This window comes from Spermophilus citellus, assembly GCF_964194105.1.
Source record: "Spermophilus citellus genome assembly, chromosome: 14".
Lineage (NCBI taxonomy): Eukaryota > Metazoa > Chordata > Mammalia > Rodentia > Sciuridae > Spermophilus > Spermophilus citellus.
In genome coordinates, this window is record NC_138194.1 from 65,496,040 (window position 1) to 65,511,251 (window position 15,212).

Below are 15,212 nucleotides of genomic sequence, written 5' to 3' on the forward strand. Positions count from 1 at the left end.
ACAATATTATGTTTGAATGTCAGAAATTCTCAAAATGCTGTTTTGGAGGAAAAGCAAAAAAAAAAAAAAAAAAAAAGATGAAAGAAAAGAAAAAAAGGAGGCAAAATAAACAGTAGAGGCCAGATTGGAATCTATAAGGCCCCTGACTCTGCTGGACACTCAGGGAGCACAAGAGATACAATCCTTAGCTTTATGAACTTTCCAGTTGGTTGGGGGAGACTTCAATCAATAGTTACACAAATAAATGTATAATTACAGATTTTTATAAACACAACTAGGTAAGAAAGTACAAAACATGATTTGGCAAAGAACTCTTGACCTGATATGGAAGGAATGTCCTCTCTGGGGTCGGAGGTGGATTAGCAGTTAACTAGGGAGGGTTTCTGGCAGAAGGATGAGGAGAGGCATCATGGTTGGAACATGGGGGGACAAGGACACTTGAGAGGCAGAAGGGGTAGGCTGGGTGGAAGCATTCACCCCAGGAGCAGAGGGCTGCTGTTGTAGGAGTTTTAAACAGAGGGACGAGGGGGGTCACCACCACTTTGTAGACAGTGGACTTCAATCAACTGAAAGGCAGCCTATTAGAAAAAGGCAGGTGTAGGGGTTCCTGAGAAGCTCACAGTGGCTTGGATCAGGGTGGAATCCAGGACTGCAGAAAGGTATCAGAGTAGAGAGACATTAAGAAGGTGACATGGAAAGGACTAGGTGGCAGATTCCATATGGAAGTAAGAAAGAAGAAATCACAGTTCTGGTATGTAGGGATGGGGGTGCCACTCACTGTGGGGCAACATGGGGAGAAGATTGGATTTTGGGGTAAAGGAGAAGAGATTGTGAGCTCTGTTTTGGATATGTTAGAAGTCTGTGTTATTTTTTGAGTCATTCAAGTAAAAATGTCAAACAGGCCATTAGATGTATGGGTCTGAATTTGAGAAGAACAGTAAAGCTAGTGATATGAATTTTAAGTATCATCCATGTTTAGTTGATGAATTGAAGCCATAGGTGAGAGAAATGGGAAGATGCCTAGTATTTATCCTCAAGGAACTCTTGACGTTTGGCATTCTGGCAGAGGAAGTAAACCTGCAAAGGGAACTTTGAATGGAGAAATAGGGGAAAGCCAGCAAGTTATGGAAACACCCAAAAACAATATGTCAAGGAGATGGCAGTTGACACTGTCCAGTGGCGCTAGGTGTACGTTGGTCAGCTTTTTGGTACTGTAACAAAATACATGAGATCATCAATTAAAAAGGGGAAAGGTTTATTTTGGCTTATAGTTTTGAAGGTCTTGACCCATGGTTGGTTGCTTCATTGCCGGGGCCTGTGAGAACACACAGCAGAGAAGCCACTGACCTTGTGGTAGCTGGGAAGCAAAAGAGAGAGAAAGGGTCTACAATATCCCCTTCAAGGGCATTCCTCCAATCACTGGATTTCCATTTGGCCCCACTTCTTCAGTTTTCTACTACCTCCTTATTGCACCGTGAGCTGGGAACCAAGCTGTTAATACATGGACCTTTGGGAAGCACTTTTCCAAATAATCACAGCGAGATTTGATTAGCTGAGGACCATTGGATATGGCAACATGGAGGACATAAGTGACCTTAACCAAAAGCATCAGTAGTATGATGACAGGTAGAATCAACTGGGAGGAGCCAAGCAGAGTAGAGGAGATGGGGAGGATGGGATGGGCTCCTGAAGGTCCAAACCACCCTTGGGAAAGTGCTGGAAGGAGGAGCAGGCAGGGGCCTACCATGAGATGAGTCAGCTGTGGGAGACCTTTCTTTCTTCCTTTTTTTTTTTTGTATTTTGTTATGTTTTTTAAAATGAGGAAAGGAGCATGTTTCAACATAGAAGGGAAGAAATCTTACTGAGTAGGGCTGCAGGAAAAGGAGCTACTCAAGAGTCTTCAGGATAATAACATCACCAAAAAAAAAAAAAAAAAAAAAAAAAAAAGGCCAGGCTACCCCCAGATCCCCTTTGAAATCCCTTCCCTGCTGTGAAGGCCAGGAGGGTTTGCACTCAATTCTCAAGGGTTTGTATTTTGAAAGAACTCTTTGCCTGCCTCTGTTAGTGTCAATGTCAGATACTGTCGCCTGATGATGTACTCATCCGTGTCATGATTCACCTGCCCAGCTCACGTTTGCTGATTTTCTAGGAGGCGATGAGGACATAGAGAGTCCAGAGTTGACGACATCTCGACCTCTTCCAAAGATTCCCTTCACAAGCGCTGCTCCCAAAGTGGAAACCACGACGCTGAAGACACAGAAAAAGATGCCTGCGCAGACCAAGGTGAGTTTAGCTTTGCATCACATTCATGTTACTGTAAATGCCCCTCTTGATTCACTGTACAGAAGAGTCCTTCTAAGAAACCACCCTTAAATAGTCTTTTTATTATATTATTGTAAGTGGCTCTTTATTACTATTCAGGATCATTTTGACATCTGCTCATGTACTACTCTTTTCACCCAGGCCTCTTGCATACAAATGCTTTTGTTTTATTCATGGGTTTTTGGTTTTTGTTTGTTGTTGTTTGGGGGTACTAAGGATTTAACCCAGAGGCACTTTACCACTGAGCTGTATCCCCAGTCCTTTTTATTTTGAGACAGGGTCTAAGTTGCTGAGGGTCTTGCTAATTTGCTGAGACTAAACTGGCCTTGAACTTGGGATCCTCCTGACTCAGCCTTCTGAGTCTCTAGGATTATAGGCATCCATCACCACAACTGGCACAAATTTGTTTTTACATGGTTCTCTTTCTTAAGGAACTTCTTAAGTCTAGTTAAGAAGCAAAACCGTATTTATTTGGCTTAAGACAAGAATTTTTTTTTTTTTCATATGGAATGTTCTGAGCTAGAGCTACTGGGAACTTTATATATGCTGGAGCAGGTTATGGAATGAGACTCTGGGTCATATCTTGAACTGGTATGAGTCTCAGTGACTCATTCTCTAGGTCTCCTCAGGCCCAACATTGGTGGTATGTAAACTTGGAACTCTACCAATGATCATGATGAGCCTGGATACCTCTGACTTATTAAGAATGAGACAGTTGACCTTAGAAAGAGCAAAGTAACTAGCTAATGAAAACTGAGCTCATGGGTTTGGCCTTATTAGCATTACATCACAAGTAGTTGACCATTCACTAACAGGTAAGCTATTTAAGTTGGAAAATGCATATTAAAGTCTGGAGAAGGCCTAAGTTTCAAATCCTGGATCCAGTCAAATTTCTTGGGTCATTAATAAGATGAAATGTGAGTCCACACAGCATGTACTTCTCTAAATGTTAATTGAATTTGGTGGCGTAAAAGAGACCAAGCCAGTCTACCAAATGAGCACACATAATGACTGTAGTGGTAGACTTTGCAGGCACTTCAGGGGTAGCATGCTACTTGCGAAAACTTAGAAACGCAAGTATCCTCTTTGGAGCTCACCTGTCTGTTGATGTTACCAAGCCTTCACAGCAGACAAGATATGGAAGGCTGTTCATGAAGGTAGTGATATGCCTTCTCTGGAGTAGAAAATACCCCTCTGCAGGTGGGAACACACCTGGGCTTTTCCTACCCTTACCAAAATACCTTTGTATTTCCTCCTCTTCCTCAGTCATCCTGGTACATAGTATGAGGAATGGCACAGTTGGGTGGGTTTTGCCAGGGTAGGGCAGCCAGGAGATCAGCCCTCTCCAGATGAGCCTGCTCTGTAAGCTTATAAAAGGTCAGTTCTTATTTCTAGAAGACAGACTTTGCAAGCCAGGCAACAGGAAGGTAAGGGAAAGCTCCATAGGACTGAGGCAGACATATCTAGCATGTTCTGATTTGCGTGTGGAAGCTGCTTAGACTCTTATCAGTGTCTAAGTTGAATGAATAAAAGATGGACAAAGGGAAGAAATGAAAAGAGCAGGTGCAATGATGCTAGGATGGCCGAGGAGTCTCTCATGGTAAGATAGTGCAGTTACCCACTATAGCTCTGGAAATTTCCATCTGGCTGTTACCACATTTTTACTTGACCTCTTCTCAAGACTGAATCATTTGAAGTTAGCAACCACTAAGACTCACTAACTTGAAGCAAGAAACTCTCCCGTGTCGGTTTTAGCTTTTGGTGAAGAAGAGTTCTGTCCTGAGCGAAACATAGTTTGACATAGATTTCTGACCTATTGACAACAGTCGGTTGAAAATTGATTCAAGCTTCTGAAAATTGACTTAAGGAAATAATTGAATCCTATCAAGATAAAGAATGCAGACATTTGGAAGATGAGTTTAGAAATTAAAGATACGGGGACGTTTTAATATTTTTATATTCCTTCTATTATTCATATTCAGAGTAATAATAAAAATTAATACATTCATGGAAGATCTATTCATTACACGTCAAACATGGCTCTAGGTACTGATAATGATAATATTGATCATGAATAACAATAATAATGATGATTTAATTTTCCATTTTGTAGTTACATTGTACAGCTGAATTAAACATTGCCTCTAGGAGGCCATTAGTGCAGATTTTGCTTTTGAATGGGTCTCGCAGTGGCATTAATGTCACTGTTGCAGATACTCTATCTAGTTGGTTGTAAATTTATGTGCCTAAAAAGTGAAAAGAACAGTTACTTGTTAGTACAGAGCATCCTTTGTAATCTTTCTCTCCATGCCATTCCCGTGGCATCCAAACAACCAGACCTGGATGTGGCAGATCTTTAATAGGCTTCATTTAAACATTGATGCTGCATTTTTGTAATTTCATCTTGCACATATATGTTGAAGAGTTAAGGTATTTCAGATTAGTTCAATACTGTAAAATGGGTTCTGTTTCTATACAATAGAACTTTTCAATGTAAACAATAAATGTTCCTAAATACCTTTAGGTTTGTGTGCTTATAGACCATTTCTGTTAAGTGTAGGTGTGACTCCAGGTCTATGGACACCTTCTGTCCCCATATCCTTAGATCCCTAGAATGCTTTTGTTTGTTTGTTGTTTGGTTGGCTTTTTAGTTTTCCCTCTTATTGACTCAGCAGCTGAGTCAAAGGGAGCAGGACAAGTCAACTGTCTTAAATGACTTTAGGAACTCAAACCTCAGGTGAAGCCATGTGTTCTGGCATGATGATGGGATAGAGATGTTGTCGATGAGTTAAACTTGGGGTTGAATATTCCAGTAGCTACTATGTCCATTTCTTTTCCCACCAGAGTCTCTCCCTAGACACAAACCTAAGTGTCTTGTCACTTACGTTTTCTCTCCCCATTCCTCACCCCTCATAGCAAAGCGGTGCTCAGGAGCAGTGAAAAGCTTCCTAGATTAGAACGGAGATAATCCGTTCTCTGCTCTGTTGAGTTGTCTGTCCTTCTGCCAGGCAGCCAGTTAGTGATGGGCTTTCCACGAGAAGAAAAATGGAGAAAACTCCAGCAAAATAACCACCAATGAGCGGCTTTCCTCAGCTTTACTGTGGTCATAGAGGCCTCAGATTTTCTACGATAGTAATGTAGACAACAGTGGCATCTGGGTACACGTACAACAGTGAAATGATATGTTCTATATACCTCTGTATTTTGTAAGCCATGGCCGGTTGAAGTTTAGGTAGTACGGAACTTCTTGTAGCTTGAAATGCAAAGACGGTTCAGTCCATCTATCACACTTTATTATATGCCGTCTTCAGCAGAAGCTGATGTGTTCTGATCACTGAGACAGGGACCCACATCTTGCATACCCTGGTATTCAGTTGATCCACCTTGTCTAGCTTGTGGTCCTTTCTAGAAATGAAGGTTTAAAGCAACCCAAGGAGATCACATCTTTTCTTCTTATATTCTTTAACCCTCTCGACTTAAGCAGCAGGCTACCATTTTGAATGAACCCCAGCTTTGAAGAAGTGGTCATTCTTTGACCAGGCCATGGCATGTTGGACTGCAGAGTCCTAGAGAAGATTGGTGAAACTCTCAGGAAGAATTAAAGAGAAGAAAAAAAAAACTCATTTTCTTTATAGCCTAACAGAGTTGGCAGTGGTTTTCAACAATAGTATGGGCCAATGAGAGTAGATAACTTATTTGTATAGACCTTCTCAAACTACGGGGTTCTCAAACCATAGAATCATCCGGATAGCTTTAAATAAACAACAATAATAATGAGTGCTACCTCTCCCACCCCAGACCAATTAAAACACAATCGCTAGTTGTAGGGTCTTTTTATTTCTAATGATTTTCAAGTAATTCAGATTTTCATATTTCAATATAATCTTGTGTGATGTCACACGAGATGGCGAGTGACAATGCTGAACTTTAGAAGGGCAACATACGTTCTGTAGAATTTAAAGTGCTCTCTGGTTTAAGAGAGGTGAATGATCAGAAGAAAAGAAGGGACAAATCTGGACTGAATAAGAGAATTGCATAAGCCAGAGAACAGATTTTAAGAATCAGTTAGGCTAAGTGAGAGGTGGTGGGAATGGGCTTTAGAATTTTTCTTCTCAAAAGTTAGTGGTGGGCAGGGAGGAAACTAGAACCTACCCAGCACATGCAATTCTCAGGAAGTTGTAGGAACTTGGGGTATGAGGTGTTAAAGGCCTGTATGAAGCTACAGAAATGAGAATCCAAGAAAATAAATTTAATTTGAGAGATTGGTAAGAGGCAAATTGACAGGACCATGATATAGGGAAACACAGTATAAAATGTGCTAAAATAGTATGTCTTCCCCCTAAATATGTTACCATTAGTGGAAATAGAAAAAAGGGCTGATCTGATTCAGTGGTAAATTTCTTTCTAAATTTGACAAATAGAGTTCAAGGTGTCACAGCCAAGGGTCAGTGTCCTGTAGGCTGCTGGCTAGGCAGGAGTATTGCTAAATGAAACTGAAGCAGTGAGAGTAATTACCATAGACTTTCTCTCTAGCACTGTGGAGAATCCAAGAACCTGGGAGTGTCCTTCATTAGATGGGGAAACTGAGGTCTAGAAAAGTCACATGACTTGGTCAGTCCCACGGGAACTACTTGAAGAACCCAGGTCCTTTGAAGTCCTAGTCCAGGGTTCATGGAAGTACTTGGACTAAGTAGAGGGAGGCTGGGGGCTTCTCCCCACAGTGGGAGCAGAGAGAACATGGTTGGACACAAGAGAATGCCTGAAAGGGAGCTGTCACACAGTGTCCTGGGTAGCAAAGAGATGGAGGAGTAAGGAGAATCACGGCAGTGGTGTTAGGTTAAAGCAGTGGAAGGGAGATGGTGGCCAGAAGTCAGGAGAGTGGTGAGAAAGGAGAAATCTTACAAAATGTCTGCTTGCTAAAATGTCATTAGCATTATCATGCACTCACGAAGCAACCATCTTGCCTGTTCATATGATGGGTTTTATGCAAAAACCATGAATTACATGGGTCCACCATGGGCCTCACCCATTGATACAAACATACAAAATGGTAGTTCCAATTATTTCTTAAACTCATTTTTTCTTCTTAAAAAGGAACATTGGAATATACTCATCCATTATTTACTGTTTATAGCACATTTAATATTGTTATTACTATTTTTTTTTGCAATGTTGGGGTGTCAAACCTAGGGCCACATGCCTCTAGGTAAGCACTATACACTGAGCTACATCCCTGGCCCCTAGCATATTTTTTTTTTAAATACAGTGCCAGGTATGGTGGTGCATGCATATAATCCCAGCAACTACAGAGACAAGTTCAAGGCCAGCCTCAGCAATTTAGCATGGCCTTGAATAACTTAGTAAGACCCTGCCTCAAAATAAAAAAAATTTAAATTTACAAAAAAGGACTGGGAATGTAGCCCAGAGGTAGAAAGCCCCTGGGTTCAAGGTTCAATCCTCATTTAGCCCAGTACTACAATAAATAAGCAAGCAAATATATTTATATTTTTATATTTATATTTATATATAAATATATATATATAAATTATACATGATATATTTATATACATTTATTTATGTATAGTATATATGTTGACTTATAAATAAGTATATACAGGAGCTGGAGTGTGGCTCAGTGGTAGAGCACTTGCCTAGCATGTGTGAGGCACTGGGTTCAATCCCTGGCACCACATGAAAATAAAAACAAATAAAATAAAGGTATTGTGTCTACCTACAACTTAAAAAAATATTTTAAAAAATAAGAGCATATAAATATGTACATGTATATGTCTCTATATATTTACTTGTTTATTTATTAATTAACAGTAATGTTTTTAATTTTTCCCATACCAGTCACCTGAAGAAATTAATAAGGAAGAAGTTCAAAACTCTGACTCAAAAAGGAAAATGGACTCTACTGAGGAGAATACAAATGTGTACACTGAGAAGCACTCAGACAATCTGTTTAAACGGACAGAAGTCCTAGCAGGTGAGTTGTGGGTACGGGTCAGGTGGAAGGATGCTTAAATAGGGCTCTTTTTTTCTTTTTAATATATTTTTTAAGTGGACACAGTATCTTTATTTTACATTTGTGTTGTGCTAAGGATCGAACTCTGTGCCTCACGCATGCTAGGTGAGCACTCTACCACTGAGCCACAACCCCAGCCCAGGGCTCTTTTTTTCTAAGTAGTATTCAGAGATGTAGCAAAGCTTGCTGCCTCACTATTCCCTCCCACTGGAAGCAGTGTTGAGAGCCTTTCATTCCACAGTGAGAGGCAAGAGGCTAGGCACACTTTGTTTTCTGCTAGCTCCCTGAGCCCAGCCCATAGTAGGCCATTGGGTAGAGCCAAAGGTGGGAACAATAAAGATCTGAATAGGACCAGAACAATTTAGAATTGGATGTGTAAGGGTTTGAAGTTCCGTCAGCCTTGCTCCAAATCATCCCTGATATCAAAACAAACTTAGGAGAAGGAAATGTTCTTTGCAGAGAGGACAGTTGATAAGAATACTGCCCAGTTTGAATATCCCTAGTCTGAGAATCTGAAATCTGAAATGCACTAAAATCCAAATGCTTTTGAATGCCAACATGATACCACAGTGGAAAATCCCACACCTGACCTTGTATGATGGATTGATGTCAAAACCTAAGCACAACATGAACTTTGCTCCATGCACAAAATTATTTTAAATATTGTATAAAATTTCCTTTAAGCTATGTATATAAGGTATCAATGAAACATAAACACATCTCATATTTAGACTTGGATCCCATCTTCAAGATATCTCATATGTATGCAAATATTGCAAAATCCATAAAAGTTTATACACTGAAACATTTCTAGACCCAAGAATTTCCAGTAAGAGATACTCAACCTGTTCTAACACTCGTCTTGTCTTTTCTTTTTGCATTATTGGGAATTGAACCCAGGGGTACTCTACCACTGAGCTACAACTCCAACCCTTTTTTATTTTTATTTCGCTAAGTTGCTGAGACTGGTCTTAAACTTGTGATCTTCCTGCCTCAGCTTCCTCAGTAGCTGGGATTACAGGTGTGCACCACAGCACTTGGCTGACATTTGTTTTAAAGAGGAAGATTTGCAAGATTTAAGAACAGCTAATCCTTGAAAGAATAGTCTCACATTCAAGACTAGAAAGAAATTTGCATGCTTTTCTTCATATTTACTCTTTTAAAAAATGTTAATTCAATTATATCATGTTTTGTGTTTTCATTGAAAAAGCAATTAGAAGATTAGAATATAAAATGTAAGTACTGAAAAGACAAAAGCCTCTGAAAGTATGGAATTAGTTGAGGTCACAGCCAGATTTTTCTTATTGGGTTTTTGGGTGTTATTAATACTAATCAAAGAAAGTATTGTACCTTCCTAAGGAATGTTAAATTTGCATAATCACTTTTATTGAATCCAAGCTTTCTTTTTTTTTAAATGGGTTTTCAAATTAAGCCTTTTACAAAAATGGAAATAGATTAGGTTTGACAAAGCATTTCTGCAACCCTTGAATCCCATCTAAATATAATCTTCCTTTTGGTGGCTTTCAGCTGTCATTGCTGGTGGAGTTATTGGCTTTCTCTTTGCGATTTTCCTTATCCTGCTGTTGGTGTACCGCATGAGAAAGAAGGACGAAGGAAGCTATGATCTTGGGGAACGCAAACCATCCAGTGCTGCTTATCAGAAGGCACCTACTAAGGAGTTTTATGCATAAAACTCACACTTAGTGTCTCTATTTATGAGATCACTGAACTTTTCAAAATAAAGCTTTTGCATAGAATAAAGAAGATCTTTGTTTTTTGTTTTTTTGTTTTTTTTTCATTGAAGAGCCATTCTGGCACTTTAATGACAAAATCCCATTGTATTTAAAACTTTTCATGTATTTCTTTAGAACAACGTAAAATTAAAATTTAACATCTGCAGTGTTCTGTGAATAGCAGTGGCAAAATATTATGTTATGGAAACCCTGGATGTTCATAGAATTGGTTTAAACTTTTATGCGCAAATGCAAAATGATTGTTTTAACCTATGGTTCGAAGATAAAAGCTGTGTCATTTGTGTCAGCATGTCTCAGATGGACCTTACCAAGTTGGTCTTACTTTTGTTAATTTATCTGTTGTACCCTCTTCTCTGCCCTCTCCTCTTGTCCCCTTAAAAACCAAACCAAACCCTATGCCTTTTGTAGCTGTCATGGTGCAATTTGTCTTGGGATGATTCAGATAATGGTAACTTAGTGTACATGTGATTTTTCAAATAATGTAAACTTTAACCTCCACTTTGTATAAATCTTTAAATGTCAGACTATCCATTTTACACTTGCTTTATTTTTCATTACCTGTAGGTTCAGGCAGATTTGCAACAGCAAGTTAATGTGTAAAATTGGATTATTACTACAAAACTGTTTAGTCCTATCTATCTAATCAGATCTTCTTCTGGGAGGATTTGATGTGAGTTACAGCCTCAGCAAACCCAAAGATGCTTAACAGTATTTTGAGAAGTTGCTGCAAATTTCTTTGGCCACTGTATTTGTTAATTTCTTGCAATTTGAAGGTACGAGGAGGGGTTTAAAGGAAAAAAATCAGTTTTTGTTCTTAAAAATGCATTTAAGTTGTAAACATCTTTTTAAGCCTTTGAAGTGCCTATGATTCTATGTAACTCGTCGCAGACTGGTGTTAATGAGTATATATAACAGTTTAAAAAAAGTTGGTATTTTATAAGCACAGACAATTCTAATGGTAACTTTTGTAGTCTTATGAATAGACATAAATTGTAATTTGGGAACATAAAAACTACTGAATAAATCATGTGGCCTAATATTGAAAATGTCACTGTTATAAATTCTGTACATTTTCGATCAAATGTACATCTCCCCTTTGCTAACGACCGTCTGCTCTCAAGGATGACGTGGGTTTGATTTCTAAGTGTTTCCACAGTATCTGTAAATCAAGACCAAAGAGCCTGTCAATGAGCTATTTATTACCAAATTTACTTCTGAATTGGCCAGAGGAAATCTGAATGTATGATCCTGTGTGTGTCTGGGTACTGATGCTGGAAGGCTGCCAGGGAATTTTGACGTTTGCAACCTTTATAGAATAGCTAATGGCAGTACTGAGACAGATGCATAACTTTTAAGACTGTAAATTCCAAAGAACCAAAGGGGGCTTTCTGGAAGGAGGTATCTCAGGCTTAGTCCTATAGATTGACTTACCTTTGAAACTGTGTTCCTGAAGCTTAACAGAAGAGCCAGTATACGGAACACCACAGGTCACTATATGGAAGGAGGGAAGGGCAGAGAGGCCTTGCGTGTTACAATGAGGACCCTGCTGCTCAGGATTGAAGTTGCTGGAGTGACACTTGAGGATGTGAAGGTCTGAGGGTGCCCTGTCTGGGTACTTACTGTACTGAACATTTCCTTTTCCTATTTTATCATTCATTTTGTTTTAAACTGAGTTATGGAAGTGGGAAGAAGACAGAAAACAAGTGATTTTTTTTCCAACATATAACTTACTTTATTTAGTAAAGTTCAAATGATTCATTTAGAGAACATTCCCTGGAATTGCCACAGAACTCGCTCTATTTTTTTTTGTTGTTTGTTTGTTTTAAAAGCAACACTTAGAACAGTGTTTGCCTAAATTCTTAATGGCCTTAATTCTCAAATGCCTGCCCCATCACTTCCAGACTCAGTTAACTTTGCTTAGAATGATTAAAAGGAAATGATAGGCCCTTCTCAAGCCACACAGTCCCCCTCAATCACAGAGATTAAGAATGCAGTGGGTATACCTCTCAATGTGCAAAGCAGAGTGAAATTCTATTCATAGAAAACTTGCTTGGAATATCCGTGCCAGGAAAAGAAATTTTCTGGCAAATATTTTGTCACTGCTGTAAAGCAAAATATTTGTTAAAGTGCCAAAATAAAGTCTGTCATGGCAAAAGTAAATCATTGTATAGACTGACATCCAGTTTTCTGTAACTGTACTGTTTTCTGCTTAGTTTTTTTTTTCCTCTCTAATTTTTTGGATGCAGAAAATAATACTATAAAAAGCATTAGTAATCATTAGTGAGTTCAGGAAAATTCCAGTAAAATATAAATATTAAAATGAGTGTGAAAAGTTCCTCTTTCCTTAACCACATGCAACATATTATTTCCCTTGTGTGAATACAGCTTTGTGTTTGAGAGACTTGTAGTATTTCAACTATCTATTTTTAGCACATCACCTGGTATGGGTGGGAGGGATAATCTCTTTGTTTCCCCCCAGAGTTTTAGCTGCAGGTGTATGGTAAATGAACTTTAGGATTAAAATCTGATTAATATTGAATTTAGATAGAACAAGATGATGGAAATTACCATCAAATAATGTTAAAAGTCAGTAGTTTCACATCAAGTGTTTAGTGAGTTGATATTTTGGTAATGTACTTGTTTTGCAGATTAGATAAAATGTCCTTGCCAGTTGGGAAACGGTCTTACTTAATATAGGGTCTAAAAGCTAAATGAGTAGAATGTAATTACCCACTCAGATGGCCCTAAAGAAACTAGTATGTCCTATAGAGGGTGTTGATTCCTTTAAAAACAAGAACTCCACAGTTTCTAGAAGCTTATTCAAAAATCTTAGACATTTTGAAACTTGAAGGAACATTTTTAAGTGAGGAGAAAAATTATAAAACCTAAACATTGCATGATTAATTTTATAAGGTTTTTCTTTATAGCCTTATTACCATTATATAATGAGCTAGTAGAAAAAGTATATTTTAAAACATTTGGTTTAAAAAGTCCATGACTTTAAGCAACACCATGTCTAACATGAGGTTCTAAGTCCTAGGTCCCTAGTAGGCAACAGTGAGACCCTAAGAGGCTCCCAATCAAGCCAGATATAAATGGAGTTGTAAGCATTGAGTGATCCCTAAGACCCTTTTCAATAGTGCTAATATTTTATGCCTATAGTGAAATTTGAGATGTGGCCATTTTTAAGGTTTTAAGTTCAGCCAGCATAGAAACCTGTGAGAGGGGCAGAACATCTGTGTGCCATTTAGCCATAGAACAGTATGAAAATGAATTTTGTCCCACTGTCTCCTAACCCTGAGTAACTTTGCTCAGGATTATAAGTTTCCATTTCTTTTATCTGCTATATAGGGACTTCAGCAGAGCCCTTTCTGACCAAGGAACTCTGGCAGCCTTGGGAGCAACTTGGTTTCCTGTGAATTAGCTGGGAGGGTGTGTAACCCTAGCCACGGATCCAGCCCACAAATAACAGAGTGACGCTTTAGACTTTGGTGCTTTGGATATGCTGAGCACAAGGTACATTCGTTCCAGTTTTGTTGTAAAAATAGGTCTCAAGTAACATGTTTCTATGTATAAGTCCAACCAACAAATATTTGCCTACTGACTGCACAGGACACGTGAGGGGAAGCTGGGAGTATAGGGATGAACTAGGTAGTCAGACCCTGCTCACAAGGAGCCTTTCTGGACTTGTAAGGCGGATGCACAGTGGAAATAAAATCAATAAATGAGACTTAACAAGTGGACATTATCAGTTGGTGGTAATTTCCACAATGGACATAATACAGGCTGAGGTAAGGGACTGAAGGACAACCAGTCAGGATGGGCTAGGTATGCTGCAGTAACAGTCAGTCTTAGCAACTTCAAACAGCAAAGATTTCTTTCTTCAAACTACGTGTCCACAGGCTGGTGGAGAGGTTAGCTCTGGGTAATTGTCATCCACACTCCAGGGCTCAGGCCTTTAGAGAAGCCTTTATCTGAAATACTGCAAGTTACTGAGGTAGAAGGAAAAGAACAGACACACACAGTAAATCTTAAAGCTTGTATCCAGTAGAAATTTGTCACTTCCATCCCAATTTCATTGGCTAAAGCAAGTCATATGGCCCATTTAAGGTCCAGGGCGCAAATAAGTGCAATCCTGCTTTGTGCCCAAAAGGAGAGAGATGAGAACAGTCGTCATAATCACAATGGCCTAGTCGGGAACCATCTTAGAAGGTGAGGCCTGAGTGCTGTGGAGCCATTTGTGCTAAAATCAGGACAATTCTTCTAGGTGATGGGAAGGCCCTAAGGAGGGAACAAGTTTGGCATGTTAGAGGAACAAGGAGCAGACCAATAGCTGGAAGGGAGGGGACAGTGATAGACGAGGTGGGAGAAGAGGATTGAAAAGTACAATCACCTCCTGATCGATCTTCCTGTCTTCTACTTTGGTTATCCTATATTTCATTCCCTACCGGGAAGTTCAGCTGCTCTCAGGGTCTACAGGAACTGCCCCCTGGATGTGCATTGTAAGAGAACACAGTGAGAGGGGAGGGCCAGTTCAGAGGTGATTATAGCCACCTAGGAGACGAAAGTGGTGGCCTGGCCTAAGGTGGTCAACATGGAGATGGAGAGGATCTATTTGGGGAGGTAGAACCAAGGGTCTTGCTGAAAGGTTGGTAGGAGTAGGGAGCAAGGAAAGAAAGAAATCAAAGGTGACCTCCATATATGTGGCTGAGGAGTGGGTAAATCATCTTCTGAGAAGTGGAACACCAAGGAGAGTTGGCTGACGGTGATCAAGGGTTCCTTCTGTTCTATGTTAAGTTAGGACTATTAGACCCTCAGGTGGAGGTGCCAGGTAAACGAAATGGAAGACTGAGTTCAGAGAAGAGGTCTGAGTTGGAGATATAAATTAAGGGATAAGGGCTGGGGTTGTAGCTCAGTGGTAGAGTGCTTGCCTAGCATGTGTGAGGCACTGGGTTCAATCCTCAACACCACATAAAAATAAATAAAATAAGGATATTGTGTCCATCTACAACTAAAAAATATGTTTTTTTGAAAAATTGGGGGATCTGTTCATGTGTCTCAAATTATTTCAGCTCTTCTCTGCTCTGTATATATTGAGGGGATGGGGT

At 39.4% G+C, this 15,212-nt stretch overlaps 1 protein-coding gene across 1 annotated transcript in view; it reads left to right on the top strand.

Moving 5' to 3' along the window:
* The window catches only part of SDC2 (syndecan 2), a 113,872-nt gene extending 102,722 nt beyond the window's left edge, over window positions 1-11,150 (top strand). The window contains exons 3-5 of the mRNA XM_081265673.1: window positions 2,150-2,283; window positions 8,176-8,311; window positions 9,878-11,150. Of these exons, the coding sequence (XP_081121799.1) occupies window positions 2,150-2,283; window positions 8,176-8,311; window positions 9,878-10,041 (434 nt within the window). The 3' untranslated portion in view covers window positions 10,042-11,150. The remainder of the gene's footprint in view (window positions 1-2,149; window positions 2,284-8,175; window positions 8,312-9,877) is intronic.
* The last annotated feature ends 4,062 nt before the right edge of the window (window positions 11,151-15,212 follow it).